The sequence below is a fragment of the Phyllostomus discolor genome, chromosome 12 (assembly GCF_004126475.2).
Source record: "Phyllostomus discolor isolate MPI-MPIP mPhyDis1 chromosome 12, mPhyDis1.pri.v3, whole genome shotgun sequence".
Taxonomy (NCBI): Eukaryota; Metazoa; Chordata; class Mammalia; order Chiroptera; family Phyllostomidae; genus Phyllostomus; species Phyllostomus discolor.
The window spans coordinates 73,639,937-73,658,305 of NC_040914.2; the positions used below are offsets into that span (position 1 = coordinate 73,639,937).

The window sequence follows — 18,369 nt, forward strand, 5'->3', positions numbered from 1 at the left end:
TTCGGGAGGAGTGGGTCTTGAACTCGGTCTGGCATCCCCAGACCCAGGCGCTCACTGGCCCTGCAGGACGGTTGCCCAGTAGGAAAATCTCCTGTCATTGCCTTAGTATTTTCCTTTAATTTGGTGCTGTTCGAAGTGTAGCTGGTAGATCGCGTGGTTTGTGACCGATTCACAGCTAGAACACTGAAACTAAGCTCTAGAAACTTCTATGGCACTTTTACACACTGGGACGTTTTCCTCGTGTGTGGTTTGTTTGTTCAGTTTTTTGTTTTGTTTATTTTTAAACAAATGTATAGATCTTCAGTGGGCTGGGGGAAAATCTGGCCCTCCATCCCTTCACCACATACCCCTTTACCACCAGCACCCTACAGATCCAGGCCAGGTTATGACACCCTGGTGCGCCTTGCCCCTTAGTTCTGATGAATGCATGTTGCCTTTCCAGATCGTCTGGGCCACCACCAACAAGGTCGGCTGTGCTGTGAACACCTGCCGGAGGATGAACGTGTGGGGAGACATTTGGGAGAACGCGGTCTACCTTGTCTGCAATTACTCTCCAAAGTAAGTACAAGTTGCCGTGGCGGTCTGGGGTGAGGTGTTTTTGCCAGCTGTGGAGGACCCAACTAAGCCTGTCTGACACAGCGAGTCTCTTCATTATTTCACATAACAAGGAGTCTAGAGATTGGTGCTTCTGGGTGAGCTTAAGAGATCAGCAGTGTCAACAAGGACTCAGTCTCCTTTTATCTTCCTGCTGTACTATCCTCTCCTGATTGGTGTCAAAGTGGCTGCCAGGCACTGTGCATCATGTCTTCCCAAACAGCAGGAGGGAGAATGGTAGAAAAGAGCTCTCTCCTTGGGTCTTTCTTACCCCTGGCCCACTTTCTCCTTATGTCATTGGCTAGAATGCAACCACTTGCAGACAAGGGGGAAACAAGATTGGCCCATTTGGCTTTGACAAATGGAATTGCCCCGGTCTCCTCTGGGACCACCTGAACAAATCAGGAGCAGTGATAGCTCCTGACTGGGCAACAAGTGGGGTCTGTCAGTGGTATTACTCTTATTTCTTTCTCTGAAAATATGCAGCAGGTAGCACTCTAGAAAGCAGGTAGTATTCATGTAGACTGAGTTTTTGCATCTTTATATGTCCCCCTCTCTGAAGGGACCACATCAAGTCTTTATGTCATAGCCCTTCTTCCTCCTTACACAGCCTGGTGCCATCGGTGTGTCACTTATCCCTTTACTCATTCGCCTCCATCACTCATCAGACAAATATGTGCCGGTTCTCGCAGAACCGCTCGCCTGGCTAATGGCCTGCGGTTAGCACGCTGGCCTCCCTCCGAGCACCATGCCCTGCACGCTGTGGGCCCTTGAGGTGTACTTGCTCAGTGACTGCATAAAATGGCAATGACTTCATTTATTTGGTTTGGGCCATGAGTGGCTGTGAGAAGAGGCGATGCAGGGGAATCGCTGAGCTTGGAGGAAAATGGAACTCTGTCCACCATCTGCCTGCCTGTGGCGGCAGTGTCTCAGCAGCCCACAGGGAGAAGGAGATGCATCACCGATGGGGAGGGATGCAGCCCATGGAAGAGCAATCAACTGGTCCACCGTGGTGGAATTTCTCGCGGGTGGCAGGTGGGGAGTAGGAATAATTCAGTTTGGCTCTTTATATAAAAAATGCACTGGAGCCCTGGCTGGTGTGGCTCAGTGGATTGAGTGTCGGCCTGGGAACCAAAAGGTGGCCAGTTTTATTCCCATTCGGGCACATGTCTGGGTTGCGGGCCAGGTGCCCAGTTGGGGGTATGCGAGAGAGAGGCAACCAATCAACATTATCTCTCGCACAGTGCTGTTTCTCTCCCTCTTTTTTTTCCATCCCTTCCTCTCTTTAAAAATAAATAAATAAAATCTTAAAAAATATACTAAAAGACCCTATCAAAAATACAATCCTTCCCTTCTTTAGCCCCCACTCCTTTTCTTGAAAAAGGAATAACCTATGACAGTAAAATACACTAATCTTAAGTACACAGCTCGATAATTTTCACAGCTACATACATGTATTTGTCTGCTCCGGCTGCCATACCAAAACACCAGGAGCTGCGCACTTAAACAACAGACTCTTATTTCTCACAGTTTCAGAGGCTGGGGGTCACAGGTCTAGGCTCAGCAGGGCCAGTTTCCAGTGAGAACTCTCTTCCTGGCTTGTAGGTGGCTGCCTTTTCCTTGGCTCCTTACCTGGTGCACGCACTCAGTGGGGGTGGGAGGAGGAGAGGGAGAGCAAGTGAGCTTGTCCGTGTCTCTTCTTGTACAGACACACTCTCATCCGAGGCCCCGCCCTTTGGACCACATTTAACCTGTATTCCGTCCGGAGAGGTCCTATCTCCACCTGAGCCATAAGGGAGGTTAGGGCTTCAGCATGTGGATTTCGGGGCACACACGATTTAGTCCATACAGTATTTGTACTCCCGTGTAACTACCACCTGGGTCAAAATAAGAATGTTTCCAGTGCCCCGGGATATCCCCCAGAAGTGGCCAGTGCACTGACATCTCTCCCTGTCTGCAGTCTGTCTGTTTTAGACCCTCACAGGAACGGAATGGACGGACATGCCCTCGTGCGCCCAATAGCTTCCTCTAAGTACCGTGTCTGTGAGGTTTGCCTGTGGTATCATGTGTTCAATGAGCCACTTTTTTATCATTTGTATGTATACCATGTCCTCTTCCTTGAACATCTGAGCCCCTGGCCTTGCAGTGGGCAGTGGCTGAGTGGGTGGTCCCCAGGGTAGTGCCTAAGCTCCATCCTTGTGGGCAGGGGTGGAGGGTCTTGTACCTTGGTGACCTTGAGCATTAGGAGAGGACACTTACTTCATGGGCTGCTGGAAGAGTAAAGAGCCTATCTGCACACGGGACGTCGGTGCGGAGCCTGAGCCCCAGCCAGCCCTCCATGAACGCTAACTTGAGTGTTATTATTCCCGGACCATCAGAGGTGTGGTTTGCCTTTGAGGAGATACGGAGCCCTTGACAGGTCAGCAATCTGAGCCTGGGGACAGTGATGGACCCTTCTGGGGGCCCAAACAGTCTGAAGAAACTTACTGAGTCTAACCCGGCAACAGGACAGGCTCTGAAGCCCTCAGTCTGCCTGGCGGTGGTCTGTCTGGGGGAGTCATTGCAAAGGCCCCCACAAGTCCCTAGACAGCCTTGCATGTCCGAGTGGAGGTAGTCAGCAGAATGGGGTCTGTGGCATGGTTAGGATGCTACCACTTGTCACCCGTGATGTGCAAGGATTGGAGTGATGAACATATTATAAGGGGCCCCCTGCCCTCCGTCCCCAAGCCTGACGCCCACACAGCCCTGGGTGATGCCATCCCGCTATTTTGAGTCATCGGAGGTTACACAGAGAGGGTGCTTTTTGCAGTTTGTCTTCCAGCCAACACCAGCAGGGCCCCTCCCTGGCCTCCCTGGAAAGCTGTCAGGAGCATCACCCGGAGAAGCTTGTTGGTTTAGGAGGTGCACAGAGCGTGTGACCCCCACCCTGGGCCGGCCCTGGTCTGAGGGTTCCACGCGGTCACTCACTCACTTCACCCTCACAGCAGCCTCCTGTCGTTACCCCTAGTACAGAGCAACCGGCTCAGGGCTGGGGAAGTTGGGGTCACCCAGCTGGCAGAGCTGGAGTCAAAGCCAGGGCACCTGCTCTTCACCACTCAGTGGGAGGAGGCAGGGCCCAAGGGGGCCTAGCAGTGAGGCCCAAAAGCCTTCCCTGGGTGAACAGGTGGATGGCTGGGCGACCATGAAAGAAGTTGCCTCCCTCTCTCCTTCCCTCCCTTCTTTCCTCCCTCCCTTTCTTCCTTCCTGAGGGACTGGTTCTTTAATTTTGAAAGACATTTGTCAATTTTCAGTATCAAAATAGTTGCACTATTGGTTTCTCTGTCTCCCAATCGGCCCTCAGAGACCACACCAGGGGAGAATCCTTTTTAAGCCAGGAAGCTGCGGATGCGCACCTAACAGACCTCACAGAAACCTGACCAATAAGGGGGCCCCGGGTAGGGAGAGGACCCTCAAGATCAGCACACCACCAGCCCAGAGCTTTCACAGCCAGACGGGGTAGCCAGTGCACCCCAACCCCAAAGAAGCAAAGTCTCAGAATAATATACAGTTTAAAAGCAGTTTTGTATACGAACTATTCAAGATTTCTCCGGCACTAACTAATACGAAACACAATGAGGTGGCACTTTCAGAAACAGCAGTTTCAGACCCAGGAAAGGGCGATAAGATGACTTCCTGTGGCGAAATCAGTGGCAAAACTACTATTTTCTTTCTTTCAAGGAGGCAGGAGAGGAAGTAACTGGTCACTTCAACGTAAGGGGCACGCGATCCATTTTGTGAACCATTGAGAAGGGGGTAGAGATGGGACAAAGATTTGGTCTCAGAGGTCTCACCATTTTCATTTATTTGGTCACTTCTTTCCTTTTTCAAGTATAGTTTATTGGTTATCCTATTGAAGTTGTCCTGATGTCTCCCTCTTTGCTTACCTCTGCCCAATACCGTGCTTTCCCCCCACCTCAGTTCATGTCCATGGGTCATGCATGTAGGTTCTTTGGCTTCTCCATTTCCTATGCTGTTCTTAACGGCCCTCTGTCTGTTTTGTTCCTACCAATTATGCTTCTTAGTCCCTGTACCTTTTCCCCCCATTCTCCCTTCCTCGCTCCCAGCTGATAACCCTCCAAATGATCTCCATATCTGTGATTCTGTTCGTGTTCTGGTTGTTTGCTTAGTTGGTTTTTGTTTTTTTAGATTCAGTTGTTGATAGTTGTGAGTTTGTTGTCATTTTAATATTCATAGTTTTGATCTTCTTTTTCTTAAATAAGTCCCTCTAATATTTCATATAATAAGGACTTGGTGATGATGAATTCCTTGAACTTACCCTTATCTGGGAAGCACTTTATCTGCCCTTCCATTCTAAATGATAGCTTTGCTGGATAGAGTAATGTGGGATGGAGGTCCTTGCCTTTCATGACTTGGAATACTTCCTTCCAGCCCCTTCTTGCCTGCAAGGTTTCTTTTGAGAAATCAGCTGACAGTCTTGTGGGAACTCCTTTGGAGGTCACTCTCTCCTTATCCCTTGCTACTTTTAAGATTCTCTCTTTATCTTTAAACTTTGGCATTTTAATTGTGATGCATCTTGGTGTTTGGTCACTTCTGATTTTTTAAAAATTACACAAAAGTATACTTAAAGCTGAAACCTGAGCATCATCATCATTATCATTTAGTTGTCTATTTTTGGTTAACTCCTCCTGGAATCGCCGTCCTGGTCCGCCTGGCACTCCGCACATGGCGATGACCCCCACAGTGGAGTCTTCCTCTGGGCTCTGCTTGGCTCCCAGCGAGGCAAGCCCGTACCTCTCTCTGCCCTCTATGGGGAAGGCAATATGGATTAGGCTGAAAAAATTATCTCATGAAGAAAATTTCCAGAACAAATTACAGAGTCTGGTCCTTGGTCACTGACGGATCCAGTTTGTGTTGCCAAAGACCCAGGTGCTGTGAGGACGTATAATTCCACTTGCCACCTGCTCCCTGACCCCCCGAGAAATCTCGCTGAGAAGGAACTTCAGTGGGAGGCGGGTGGTGCCCAGGATGCTCAGAGGGACCTGAGTCCCAGCCCCCAGAGCAGAGTGTGGTGGGAGGCCCCAAGCCCCACAGCCTGGGTTCAGATCTCGCGGTGTGACCTCAAGCAAGTCACAGAGCCTCTCTGAGCCTCAGTTTCTTCCTGGGCAGAGGGGTGCTGGACGGATGGAGTGACCTGGGCTGGGTCTGTGGTTCAGACTTGGTAAACGTGAGGTGCTCCATGAGCACACTGACTTTTACTTATTTGGAATAGCTTAAAGGGGGCATCCTGGAAGCTCTCAGTACAAGGGCATTTGGGCTGGGTGGGGCCAGACAATGGTCGGAGTTGTGTGAGGGGAGCAACAGAGATAAATGTGGGGCCACTGGGGTGCAAGGCATGTGCTCAGGAGGGGCCCAGGGCAGCTCCTCTTTCCCTTCACACGATCCCCACCTTCCTCCCTCCACGACTGTGTTCAGCCCGAGTGGGACCAGGAAAGGCATGACTCCAGGCCCTTGAGTGGTGGCCTCACCTGACAGCGTTTCTGGTTTTCTTCAGGGGAAACTGGATCGGAGAGGCCCCGTACAAAACCGGCAGGCCCTGCTCCGCGTGCCCGCCCAGCTACGGAGGAGGCTGCAGGAACAACTTGTGCTACCGAGGTAGGAAATGACTTCATGGGGTGCCTTACGCAAACCACAAACCAGGAGAAGTGAACGGTGGGTCCCAGGGGCACGCCCAGCCCTGTTGCAGCCACCCTCACGCTCCCTGCCTTCCTCTCTCCTTCCCCCCACCTGTACATGAGAAGACTCGGGGTTCAACCCCCAGCTCTCTGGGGACCCACGACCTTCCTGGGGTGCCGCCTAGGGAGCATCTCCCACAGCCAGGTTCTGAGCTGGTCTTGGACCACAGCTTCTACTCAGATGTGTCTATGTCCGTGTGTCTGTTAGCTGGTGCTCACAGTTCAATATAAAACAGGCAACAAACAAGGAATTAAAAACAAATAACTAGACTGTGATGTCCCAGGCTAGGCAGGGTTGTCTCTCAAGGGTATGTTTCCCATCCTCGTCCCCGCCACCGGCCACCCACCCACCCACATTCCCGTCTTGTCCATCCTTCCCCGGCCTGTCATAAACATTTACATTTGCCTTCCTCCGGCACACCTGGAGCTCCCACAGGCTTCCACAGACTTCCACAGGCTGTGCAGTTCCCCGCTTCTCCCCCACGTGTTTATTGTGGCCACTCAGAACATTTCCACTGGCCCGGCTACTATAAACAATGCACATTTTTCATCCCTAAAGTGGTCCTCACATTTCAGTGTTTCCTCGGGCTCCCTCCCAGGAGACGCACAGCAGGGCCGAAGGGACTATCTGTGTTTTCGCAGTGAAGATGAGTTTTTCACGTGCCCCCTTCACAGGCCTTGTGATGGCTCAGAGGGCCATGTCAGGAGGTCTGGGCACCCAAGGGAGAGCCACCCTCTGTGCCGGGAGCAGGGGACACGGGGTCAGTCCCATGAGCTCTGGGGTGAAGAAACAAGTAGGCTAGGGTGGGGTTCCCACACCCTCTCGGGGGTTGGGGTATTTTGTTGTTCTGGCCAGCTGTTTACTGCTGATTCTGCCCATTGGGGAAGTGTGGGGGGGGGGCAGGAAAGGTGACAAACCTGGTTTTGAGGCTGGCACTCAACCACACGATCACATCAGCAGCATGGGTGTGGTAACGTCATTCTTTCGTAACATCTCTCAGGCTCAGACGGGGGTCCGTGCCCGCAGTGTGAATGTGTTGAGCACCTGCTGGGTGCTAGGATGTTGCTGGGTGACATCAGTGGGATAACTGTGGGGACCAGACAGTTACAGAACTGCCCTCAGGAAGCTGAGGTCCAGCGGGGTCACCACCGCAAGGACTGAAATGCATCTTCCAAGGGAAGTAAGTGGATGCCCCGGAGTTCATAGCAGGAACATTGGCTGTTGTCTAACAGGGTCAGGGGAGGGTTCCCAGAGCAGGTGCCCTTAAGGAAGAAGATGTAGCCTAGAAATGAGAGAAGGGAAAGGTGTTTCTGGCAGGGGGAACAGCATGTGCAAAGGCCTGGAGGCATGGGGCAGGCAGAATGGTCATGAGAGAAAGACAAACAACCCCAGGCAGTGGGGTCTCTGCTAGTGTTTGTTAAACAGAATCTCTCCCGCCTCCCCGTTTCCTCTCAGCCACACTCCTTGCCTGTCTCCACATGCCTGTCTCATGTGTACTGTCCCCTGATATCCCCCCCGCCAATTCCTGGATTGTGAGACAAGCACGGGTTTAGGGGCCAGCACACCTGCTTTGAGAATACCAACCCTGCCACGTTCCCGCACTGGGGCCCTGGGCAGGTCGCCTCATCTGGCCGAGCCTCGGTTTTCCTGTCCGAGAAGAGGAATAGCTGTGTCAGGCGCTGCAGGCACAGAGGGGCTCAGAGAAGAATGTGCCCTGGCCAGTGTGGCTCAGTTGGGGCATCGTCCCATACACCGAAAGGCTGCGGGTTGCAGGTGTCGGCCTGTTTTCCCATCTGTAACAGTGGTGATATGGTCCCGTAAATTTCAGCCACAGCAAAGCAGAGAGATGCTATTTACATTGGCCTGAGCAGCCTTCTTAGAGATGGACTGATGCACATCTCTGCAAGGGGACCCCTTTGGACCTCTACTGCATGTGCTGCTGTCTCCCTCCGATGTCTGTGGACCAGAGTTGGAAACCTCTGCCTCCTGCTCTCCCGCAGTGAAAGCAATGAGAGGGATGTGAGTTGCTAGCAACAGCAACCTGCACATAGCCAGTGCTTTATAAACACAGCTGGTAGGCATCTTAAAGTAGGAGGTATGGCTGCATTTATACCTGCATGGGGTCCTTCATCACCTGGTGAGGAAGGTTGGCCCTCTCCCAGCCTGTGGGTCTTATACATCTCCGGAACCTGGCAGATGCCTTCTCCTCCTTGGAAACATAGTTCTTGTGTCACACCTCCTCCAGGGAGCCTTCCCTGACTACACAGAGAGGCAGTGCATGTGCCTTCCTGCTCTTACTGTAGCCAGACTCTCCTTGAACCTTGACCACCTGTAGTTACAACTGCTGGTCCACTCCAGGGCCTCCAGGGGCACGGAGCAGGTGTGCTGTGCCTGCCATCTCCATACACATACCCCCCGAGCCCGCAGAGATGTTTTCCAAGAACAAATATGGGCAAAGATACCTCAGATGCTGGTTTACCCACCCAATGAAGCCTCTGTACTTGTTTCTTTATTTTTGGTGGAAAATATCCAAATTCTCTTGGCAGGCTTGCCAATTTTCTTAGCTAACCATGAAGAAAGTCTCCAGCAAAGTGACCGATCTGCATAAGCTACTTAGTTGGGCATGCGTGGGTAGGGCCTAGACCTGTAATGGAGATGGAGCAGGGACAAAGATAGACCGTCAGAGGGGTTTGCACCCCACCAGCCTGGCCAGGTGTGGTGATAAAGGACGTGGGCTTCGGGGAAAGGCGGTTTGACTCGCAGTTGTGTGAGCTTGGGCAAGTTGCTCAGCCTCTCTGAGCCTCAGTTTCTCTGTCTGAAATGAGGCTTATCATGTCTTAGGGACCTTAGGGCAATGAGAGGATATTGCAGGAGTGTGCCGGGGGGAAACCGTGTTAGTCAACATTACTGTGGGCTTTGTTACCACTGGTAGACCCAGGCGGGAATTTACAGAGTGATGTAAGCAATGCTCTGTGCTCCAAGACCCCCGGTTCGGAGCTGGATAGATGGTACATGCAGTAACCTCGTCATGAACTCGGGCGTGGAATTTCCCCAGGCCTGTGCTGGTCCACACAGGGGATCTTAATTAGGATGTGCTCAAATAGAGCCGGTCCTCTGGGCAAGCATTCCACTTTTCATGTGTGTGTCTGAGGGCAAGGACTGTCTGCCCATTTTCTTAAATAGTGAGCCCTCAAATGCTTTAGACTGCTTCACCAAACTATATTCGGCTAAATAAAGCCGCGATTATGAGGTATAAAAACTCCTAAAGGCCAGTGGAAGAAAACCCGGCTTATTCCTGAGACAGCTCTGGCTTTCAGTGAAGGGCAAACTTGAGTGGCCACACTGACGGGAAGGCAGACCAGAGGCGGCTGCTCGTGCCAAATGGCATGGCAAACCTGGTGTCTTCATAAAGATTTCACCTAATGGTTTTTGGCTACAAATGACGCTTTCAGAATTCCCTTCCTAAATGTCTTTAAACTTCACTGGGAATATATATATTTCAAAGAAATGCGAAGATGGTATTCTGTGGGAGTTTTAATTCTCTTTCATTCAGCAAATTTTGTTGAGCAACTACTGTGTGCTGGGAGCTGGGTGTCTAGAGAGCTGTGCGACAGGCTGACTTCAGCCCTCAGGGAACAGGAGACGGGTGGGGAAGGCAAGTGTCAGTGGAATCGCAGCTGTGAGCCAGCTGCGCAGAAGCAGCGCTGGAGGCCCATGAGCTCCAACAGAACGGACTGGGACTCAAGACTGCAGTTCACCCCTCAGTTCAAATCCCATCCATTCTCTCGGGACTACATTTGCCTGGGGTGGCGGTTATGCAGAAGGGAATTGGCCTGTGAAACAGAAGCAAAGAATTCCAGTCTCGAAAAACATTGGAGAACCACTTATCTGCCCTTCATTTGGATGTTTGTCTTGTATAGACACGAAAAACTTAGTCTGCCCTTGGGAGAAGAGAGGTCATTGCTCTTAAGAAGTCGAAAAAAGGCTGGGGATTGATAAACCCTTGATGGGACTTGAATTTTAATCCAATGACACGAATAGGCCAAGAGGGTGCTTCATTCCGGCTCCTTGAAATCATTCTTACCCAAAGGCATCTGTTGCCTCTTTCATTGAGGGAGAGCAGGAGGCAGGGGTTTCCAAGGCTGGCCCACGGACATCGGAGGGTGGGGGGGGGGGTGCATGCTGTAAGGGTGCCAAGGGGTCCCCCAGCAGAGATGCACTTTAATTCACCTTTGACAAGGACACTCAAGCAAATGCAAATAGCAACTCTCCACTTTGCTTTGGCTAAAATTTATAGTCTGGTATCCTGGTGACCTGATTTGAGATTCTGGTCAGCAGTTAATTGTTGTCTTGTGTGATGAAAACTGGAAGATAAATAAACTGATGTTTATAGGAAATGCAATTTGTTCGTTTAATTAAAATGTTTTAAAATATGGAGGTCATGACCATTGTTGGAGAAATAATAATGTTTGGGTGGAGAAAAGATTAGGGCCCAATGAACTGACTTTTTTTTTAAACCAGGAGTTGGTTCTCACTGGCTCATCCTGTGTGATGGGCTCAACCGTATCGGATAACAAAACTTCAGTGCAGAGAAAAGAGTTGAGTTTGGCTAAGTGCCCTTGACCCACAGGGGTAGAGAAGGGAGCAGGATGTGCTGGTGATGAGGGGCCGTGGGGCCCAAGGCCACTGACATGAGTCTTCATGCACCCTATTGGGCATGTTCACGAGGAAGACTCCTTTCCCAATGAAAACTTGGGGCCAGAGGGACCTCGGGGAGGCGGCTATGGTTTGGGGTCAGAGGATGCACTTCCTTGGGCAACTGATGGTGCAGGAGGAGGTGGAGCAAGAAAACATTAGGATAACCCAGGCGTGGGGTCGCTGGGGCCTCCTCGCCTCTGGTCGGCCCCCGCTGCTCTTGGGTCCAGAGCATACACAGCAAGCACAGCCGGTCCCTCTCCTCTTGGCTGGTAGGATTCCACCTGGCCAGGTCTGTTCCAAAATACCACTGAAATGATTCTTTGTCAAACTAAACCTCAAACAGGTTTCATTTCCAAGATTTTTTTTTTGCAAAGTGCATTTTTGTTGAATCTCAGCATTCATTTTTTTTTCCTCCGTCTTCACTATGAAGAAGAGAGTTACGACCAGAAACCTGAGACGGATGAGATGAATGAGGTGGAGACAGCTCCGGTTACTGAAGAGAAACACGACTGGATCCAGCCGAGGGTGACCAAGCCCAAGAAAACGTCTGCCGTGAACTACATGAGTGAGTCGGGCTCCGCCCCTGCCCTGGGCCACCCCCGGAAGGGGGCGGTTTTCTTCGGGGGAGATGGAGGAGGGGAGCCGGTGGGTCGCGAGTCCACAGACAGCAGGAGCAGGGCAGCGTGCAGCTCCCAAGAGCACAACCCTAAGATATTTCTTTTAAAAAGTGATATTTTTAATTCATTTCAAAAGTGAGATGTATAGGAGCTGTGCTTGAGTGACACTTTCCCCTGGGGGAGGTATTTGAAGGTTAGACCTGATCCTTTCAAAGAAGACCTGGGCTGAAATTGGGTTCCTCTTGGAAGCACGGGGCGCCCCAAGGGATAGCATAGATGTGCAAGGGGGAGGCTATCTCCTGTGAGCTCATCCTGCACCACGCCACTCGACTCTCTGAGACTTGATTTGTTCATCCATAAAATGGGACAATCCTATGAGGTTGCTGTGAGGATTACTTGCAGTACCGTGTGCCGCTGTGTCAGCAGAGAGCTCCCTGTGGTTTGAGATCATCGAGTCTCCTCAAACAGCCCCTTGGGCAGGAGTTGAGTGCTTTCTCCCAGACACCCAGAAGTGCCCTGGACACTCTCATGCTCACCTCTGTTGCACCTTCCCCTCCCCTGGTTCCCAGGGCTCCTCACCTCCCAAGACTTTTCTTCTTTCTTCTCTCTCTGCCCTGGCTAGAGCTCAGCACTCTGAGCCCCCGACACTGCAGCCGGGCACTTGTGTACCTGGCGCCTTCACTGCAGGTTTGGGGCCCTTTCTTACAGACATGACCACAGGCGCAGGCTCACTGCCTGCGGCTCTGGTTCTCCGATTCTCCCCTGAGCCTTGAACAGCACAAAACTGGACTCATCCTTGAGTAGGGCCCTCCTCGTGCCTGTCTTGCTCAGAAACCGTCCCCTGTATTTTCAACTACTCTCTGCCCTGCCCCCACCAGTCACTCTGTCTCCTTGGTCTTTAAGTGGCTTTTCCCCGGACTTTCTGCCTGTTTAACCATTCTGTGGCTTCTTTGACCAGGAAATATTCTGGTGCCCTTTTCTTTCCAGAAGTCTGAAACAGTTCCATTGGCTTTTTTTTTTATCATGTAAAGTTATAATATGTCTTTTTGCCCAACTATAAACTCTGCTCCAGGATTTCAGTATGTCCCTATAAAATAAACAAAAAAACTAAAGCTTGGCCATCTCGACCATGGGGCAGACATCACAGGTCGGAATGCCTGGGTCCTCACTTCCCAGGCTGGATAAGGCGTGGAAGGCCTGTTCTCTGGGTCCCTGAGGGTCTAAAGGGCACTTAGCGTGCGCCAGGCTCCCTTCAAGGCTCCACATACTTGCTCATTCAGTGCTCACAGGACCAGTACCCACTGTTCCTATGCCCATTACTCACAAGCGGAAATTGAACCTCCGAGAAGAAGTAACATGTCCAAGGTGACGTGACCACTATAAACTGGCAGGTCTGGGATTTGAGCCTCACCACTGAGGCCTGCAGCCATTAGGCAATGCTGCTGTCTCATATGTCATGGATTCCAGAATGTTCCAGAAAGTTCCTCAGAGTGGGGGATGTGGTTTTCTAAGTCAGACTTATCCTCTGGATCCTTGTAGTGATGTTTGTCCCTGCGTTTCTCTCCTAGCCCAAGTCGTCAGGTGTGACACCAAGATGAAGGACAAGTGCAAAGGGTCCACGTGTAACAGGTAAGGTCTGGGCTGGGTCCCTCTCTCACTGCTCCCCATAGCCCTTTGAAGTGCCTGCTGGGGTTGTGGGTCACGTCATGATCGGCCAGCTCACGGCCACCCAAACCAAGCTGGGCAGAAACTCACAAAAAGTGGCATTCTCTACTTTTAGCAGCAACGGTGTACACCGAAGTTTGAGTGGGGAGGTGACTCAGCTTGCTCTGTGTCACAAATTGGACTGGCCAGAGTTCCCGCTGAATGCCGCCCTTTATTAAGAGCTTGGCGCACAAAGGCGATCCACCTCTGGCAACCTAGAGCAGAGCTCCTCAGCCTTGGCATTACCGACATCAGGGCCAGATAATCCTTCGTGGTGGGGGCTGTTCTGTGCGGTGTAGGGAGTTGAACAGCATCCCTGGCTCTACCAATTGGATGCCAGGAGCCCCTCCCTAGTTATGATCACCAAAACTGTCCAGAAATCGCCAATGTCCCCCGAGGAGTAAGATCACCCCTAATTGTTAACCTTTGACCTAGAGCTCAGGTGGTAAACATAAGGCCCAAGGGCAAAATCCGGCCTGACACCTTGTTTCTACCCTGCAGCAGCGCTGAGCTCTCACTTAACAGTTAAGGAGTAGTTACGTGTATACAGTCCTAAACTTACATTCGGCCCTTTGAAGGTGACTGCGAGGCTGATGTGGCCCCCATGAAAATGAGTTTGACACCCCTGACCCAGAGGTTCAAGTTCTGGGTCTTCTCCCGCCTGGACATACATTGCAGTTAACTGTCTCACCCCTAGTGGGGAGGACCTGTTTAGATTACAGATGCTCTGAGTTATCGTTTCAAAAGGCATTTCCGAGCGGTAGAAATGCCAGATTGGCACAGAGAAGACGTGCTACAGACGTGATGATCAATGTTTCTGCGCAGTTGGGGTCTCCATACCATCTCTCTGTGCGTGGAGGCCCTGGGGCGGCCCGGAGTTCTGTGCGGGGAGGGTTAGGGCTGGGCGCTGTTAGGACACATGTGGGCTGGCTGTGCCTTGGCCATGGAGGGATCCGGCAAGCCTGCCACAGAACCCGAGTAGGCCTGCTTCCTGATGGGTCCCGCTGGAGGGAGAGCTGCGGCCAGTGTAGCCCGGGTAGTTGAATGAATGCATGTAGCTGTGGGAGCCATTGAGTATTGTCCATTCAGAGGCTGGAGAACGTCTGCCAAGAAGGAGTTTGGTTTTGGCAGTGCAGCTGCTGGGCTGCACTCTCTGGCAGTGAACGGCCAACAGGTGCAGCGGCCTCGCGCAGAACCTCAGGTTCGCAGCAGAAAAACCACGTCATTGGTGGAGGGGTCCTTACTTGACTTCCTATGGACTCCGGCTCTCATTCCTCTGAAGCTGAATCGCGCCGCTTAAAGCACATGCTAAAGAGAGAAGGTAGCGGGTCCCATTTTATACCACAGGGATTTGGACTTTGGTTTGCTAGAATGCTTGGCTCAGCCTTTGGCGGGAGTGTTAGGAAATAGACTTTGAGCAACCTGGGAGGAGGAGGTCATTCGGGAGGCTCAGACGTCGTCCCCTGAGCAGGGGAAACGCGCCAGCAAGAACTGCGAAAGTAAACAGTCAGGTTGTTGGTGAGATGAGCAAGATGTGGCAACGATAAGTGGTGCAATAACTGTCCCTGTGCTGTGTCGGAGGCATCTGCGCGTCTGTGTGCTGGGTGAACTGGGCAGGAAGCGCTCCGAGTCTGGAGGGCATATCTACTCTGCAAGCTCATGGTTCTAGGATTTTCGGGACGTCCCTGAGTTGTCCCTTTGTGATGATGTGACTTTCTGTCCCACAAGCTCATTGTAATAGCATCAGGCCTGAGTACTCAATGGAAAAGAATGGCAAGGTTTAAAGACTATCCTTTGTGAGATAGCAAGGTCCCAGAGTCAGGAGCAGATGGGACCCTGCCTGGCAGGGAGAAGGCGAGGGCCCGCCCACACCAGGACTGTTAGAGACCTCCAGGCAAGAAACGCAGCACCCCACCTGCCACTACCTGGCACGTCCCTCTTCTGCGCCTGGTGCTTTTACAAAAGTTATGTTTATTGGGCTTATTTTCCAACTTTAAAAACAATCCTTGTTTGTGTAAGTAATCAGGAAAACGCCCACCACAACAAAGTATAGAGGAAAAAATGTGTCTAGAAACTTCCCCATGTCAGCAGCAATTCAATGTAGTCCCAATCTTGCTTTATGCACTGATTAGGCTGGTGTTGCTCATGGGGTCTCATGCGTCACTGTTTGCACTTGTGATTTTCCAAAGTCAGAAGACATTCCTGAAAAGACTTCATCTCTGGTGGCTGCGTAGCACTCTGCCACACGCCACACGCGTGCCCAGCCGCTCCTCTGGCACTTGCTGGCTCGCTCCCCGTTTTTCACAGTTATAAACAGTTGGAATCACATGTGGTTCTGACTTTCTGACTTTTTTCTTGGGATATACCCTCACAGGGAAATTCAAGAAGCAACAGATTTTAGGCTTTCTGGGAAGATTAATTTATACTTTTTCATGAACACGAACACCATCACTGAGTGTTATTCTATTTAAAAAACAACCTTGCAATCTGACACCTGGAAACGGCAAAGTTTGCCTTCTTTAATGACTGATGTTTGAGGATTTTTTTTTTTTAGTGTCTGGGTGCCACTTGTCTTTCTTCTGTGAATTGTCCATCTGTTCACATCTCTGCCCTAAACCCAAATCGTAAGCCCATGAACATCGTCCTTAAGAAGGTCAAACTGAATCTTGTAATTGTGTTCGTGTGACTCTCAACTTCGGGTGACGTGTGACTTGCCGGAAAACAATGGATTCCAGATCATGGATGCTTTTCTCTGCGCAATAACAGAGCTGTTGAAGAAAAAGAAACGATCATTTCAAGGTGATATTGAGCCATTTTTGTCTGTGAAGGTCATTTTCCTTCTTCCCCACCAGGTACCAGTGCCCAGCAGGCTGCCTGAACAACAAGGCGAAGGTGTTTGGAACTCTCTTTTATGAAAGTGTAAGTGTGGCTAGAGCTTCTTTAAGTGGCTTGTGTGGAATGCTGTCGTGGGTTTTTAAAGATTCCCTTTCTCCTCCCTCGCCCAACCTTAGGTGTGTCGAGACGACCTGTGAGCCTTCATGGGCTCACAAACCTGGGAAGCCACTATTGGGCTCCCCCGGGGCCAACCCTCGTGAACCCAAGTCTCCAGTTCAGATGGAGCTTTAACATGCTCCACTGCGTGGGGAGAAAGGGCTGCTTGTCACTCTCCTTAGCTTGTAAAGCACCTAGGGTGGGTTTTGTTTTTTTTTTTTAAAGATAAGCTGCCCCAGGAACAAAGACACGTTCTAGAGAGAGGCAGAGTCAGAGGTGGGGTGAACTTTGGCCCAACTTTTTGGCTGCTTGAGGGTTGAAGACAAACACCGTGGGTGTTGCTGATAAAGACGGCTCACAGAGATTACTGCAGATCTGTTTACCGTCCTCCTCCCCACCCCACCCCCAGTCCTCCAGCATATGCCGCGCGGCCATCCACTACGGGATCCTGGACAACAGGGGAGGCCTGGTGGACATCACCAGGAACGGGAGGGTCCCCTTCTTCGTCAAGTCTGAGAGGAACGCCGTGGGGTCTTTGAGGTAACTATTCTGTTACTGGTCTGTTTGGGTCAGGGTTCCTTAACAGTTTTTCCTGTTGTAAAAGTATTGCTGAAACTCTGAAAAGTACTGAACAAGATAAAGAACCAGAGGAGAAGATAGAGCTGATCTTAATCCTGCAACTCAGAAATTGCCCCATAGGTGATTCAGCATATTTCCTTCTGGTGGTTCTCTCTCCCCTCCTCCCCCCCCCCCCCCCCCCGCCCATACCCCCCTCTAATTTGGTTGAGTTTCAGCTTCTTCTGTGTCTCCCTTCCTGGTCTCTGAGAACTCACCAGAAGCATTATCAGTAACAGTTGATAGCAACTTTGAGTTTCTGGCCAATTCTGGATTAGCACTTTCTCTTACTAAGAACGAGGCTTTTCGTTTTTTAAACATACTAGCTTTTTTTTGCAAGATAATGTTTTTCATATAAGGCATGTGGCTGGTTGATGGGCCAGGTGGTCCTTGGCCATTCTGACTTTTGGGGGAGCGGTGAGTAGGCCATGTCCTGACCCGTCTATGGAGTCAGAGGCTAAAGTGGCCTGGGATCATACAGCCCAATGGGGGTCATGGGGTCAAACAGACCTACCTCTGCCTCTTCCTGGTGCATGACCTTGGGCCGGCTTCTGCATCCCTTCTGGGTGGCAGCGCCCTCGTTTGTAAATGAGGAGCATAACAGGACTCAGGGCTGACTCCCAGAAAATCCACGACCGCACGGCGTGTCAGGATCCCCGTGTCAGTGCCTTCCCCAGGGTCTGGGACAAGGGAAGCACTGAACAAATGCTCCTGTGATTGTTCCGAGACAGCACGTCCCATCCGAACTGCGAGGCCACTCCAAATATTTCAAAAACAGCATGAGTCACTCCCCTTCAAAAGGCCTGGCTTTTCTTGGAGCGCTGGAGCACTCCCTGTCTGTCCTAGGCTGGGGCAAATCTGGGGGTTATGCAAGCAAACAAGCAAACAAACAAAGAGCAGGGAATTGTAAACCGAAGTGAAGAAGATGCTCACAGAGATACACAGCTTGGGTGACCTCAGCACCAGCCATGCTCAGGACTCAGCACAGGCAGGACGGACCTGTGGGCTTGGCCAGGTTCAGACCCTGCATTGCCGGGGACACTTGTCCTAGAGCCACTTCTGGTCCCTTTCAACGCCCAGCTTTGCACCTAGAGTGGGCTCTTCGGGTTTTAGAGTTCAGAGAATCTGCAAACATCGACATAAAGCAAATTAAAGCTGTATTTTCACTAACCCCCTATTGAAATGTGACATTTCCTTCCATTCGGAATGTTGGCCCCAAACCAGCGTAGCGTCCACAGGGCCGGGGACGCTCGCACCGGCGGACACCAGCGAGCTGCACGCACCTGCAAACCCTGTCCCTTCCGTCCTGGCCCTGAAATGACAGCAGCCACCAGACACACCCCTAGACTATTTTTAGTGTAACTATTCCTCGAGCACTTATTTATTTTAATACTTTGATAGTGATATTAATAGTAAC

At 51.2% G+C, this 18,369-nt stretch overlaps 1 protein-coding gene across 1 annotated transcript in view; it reads left to right on the top strand.

Annotated features, from left to right (window-relative positions):
- Nucleotides 1-18,369, top strand: part of CRISPLD2 (cysteine rich secretory protein LCCL domain containing 2) — a 63,733-nt gene that overhangs the window by 25,053 nt on the left and 20,311 nt on the right. Inside the window, exons 5-10 of the mRNA XM_028501873.2 lie at nt 443-558; nt 6,146-6,246; nt 11,456-11,590; nt 13,211-13,271; nt 16,199-16,265; nt 16,747-16,877. Of these exons, the coding sequence (XP_028357674.1) occupies nt 443-558; nt 6,146-6,246; nt 11,456-11,590; nt 13,211-13,271; nt 16,199-16,265; nt 16,747-16,877 (611 nt within the window). The remainder of the gene's footprint in view (nt 1-442; nt 559-6,145; nt 6,247-11,455; nt 11,591-13,210; nt 13,272-16,198; nt 16,266-16,746; nt 16,878-18,369) is intronic.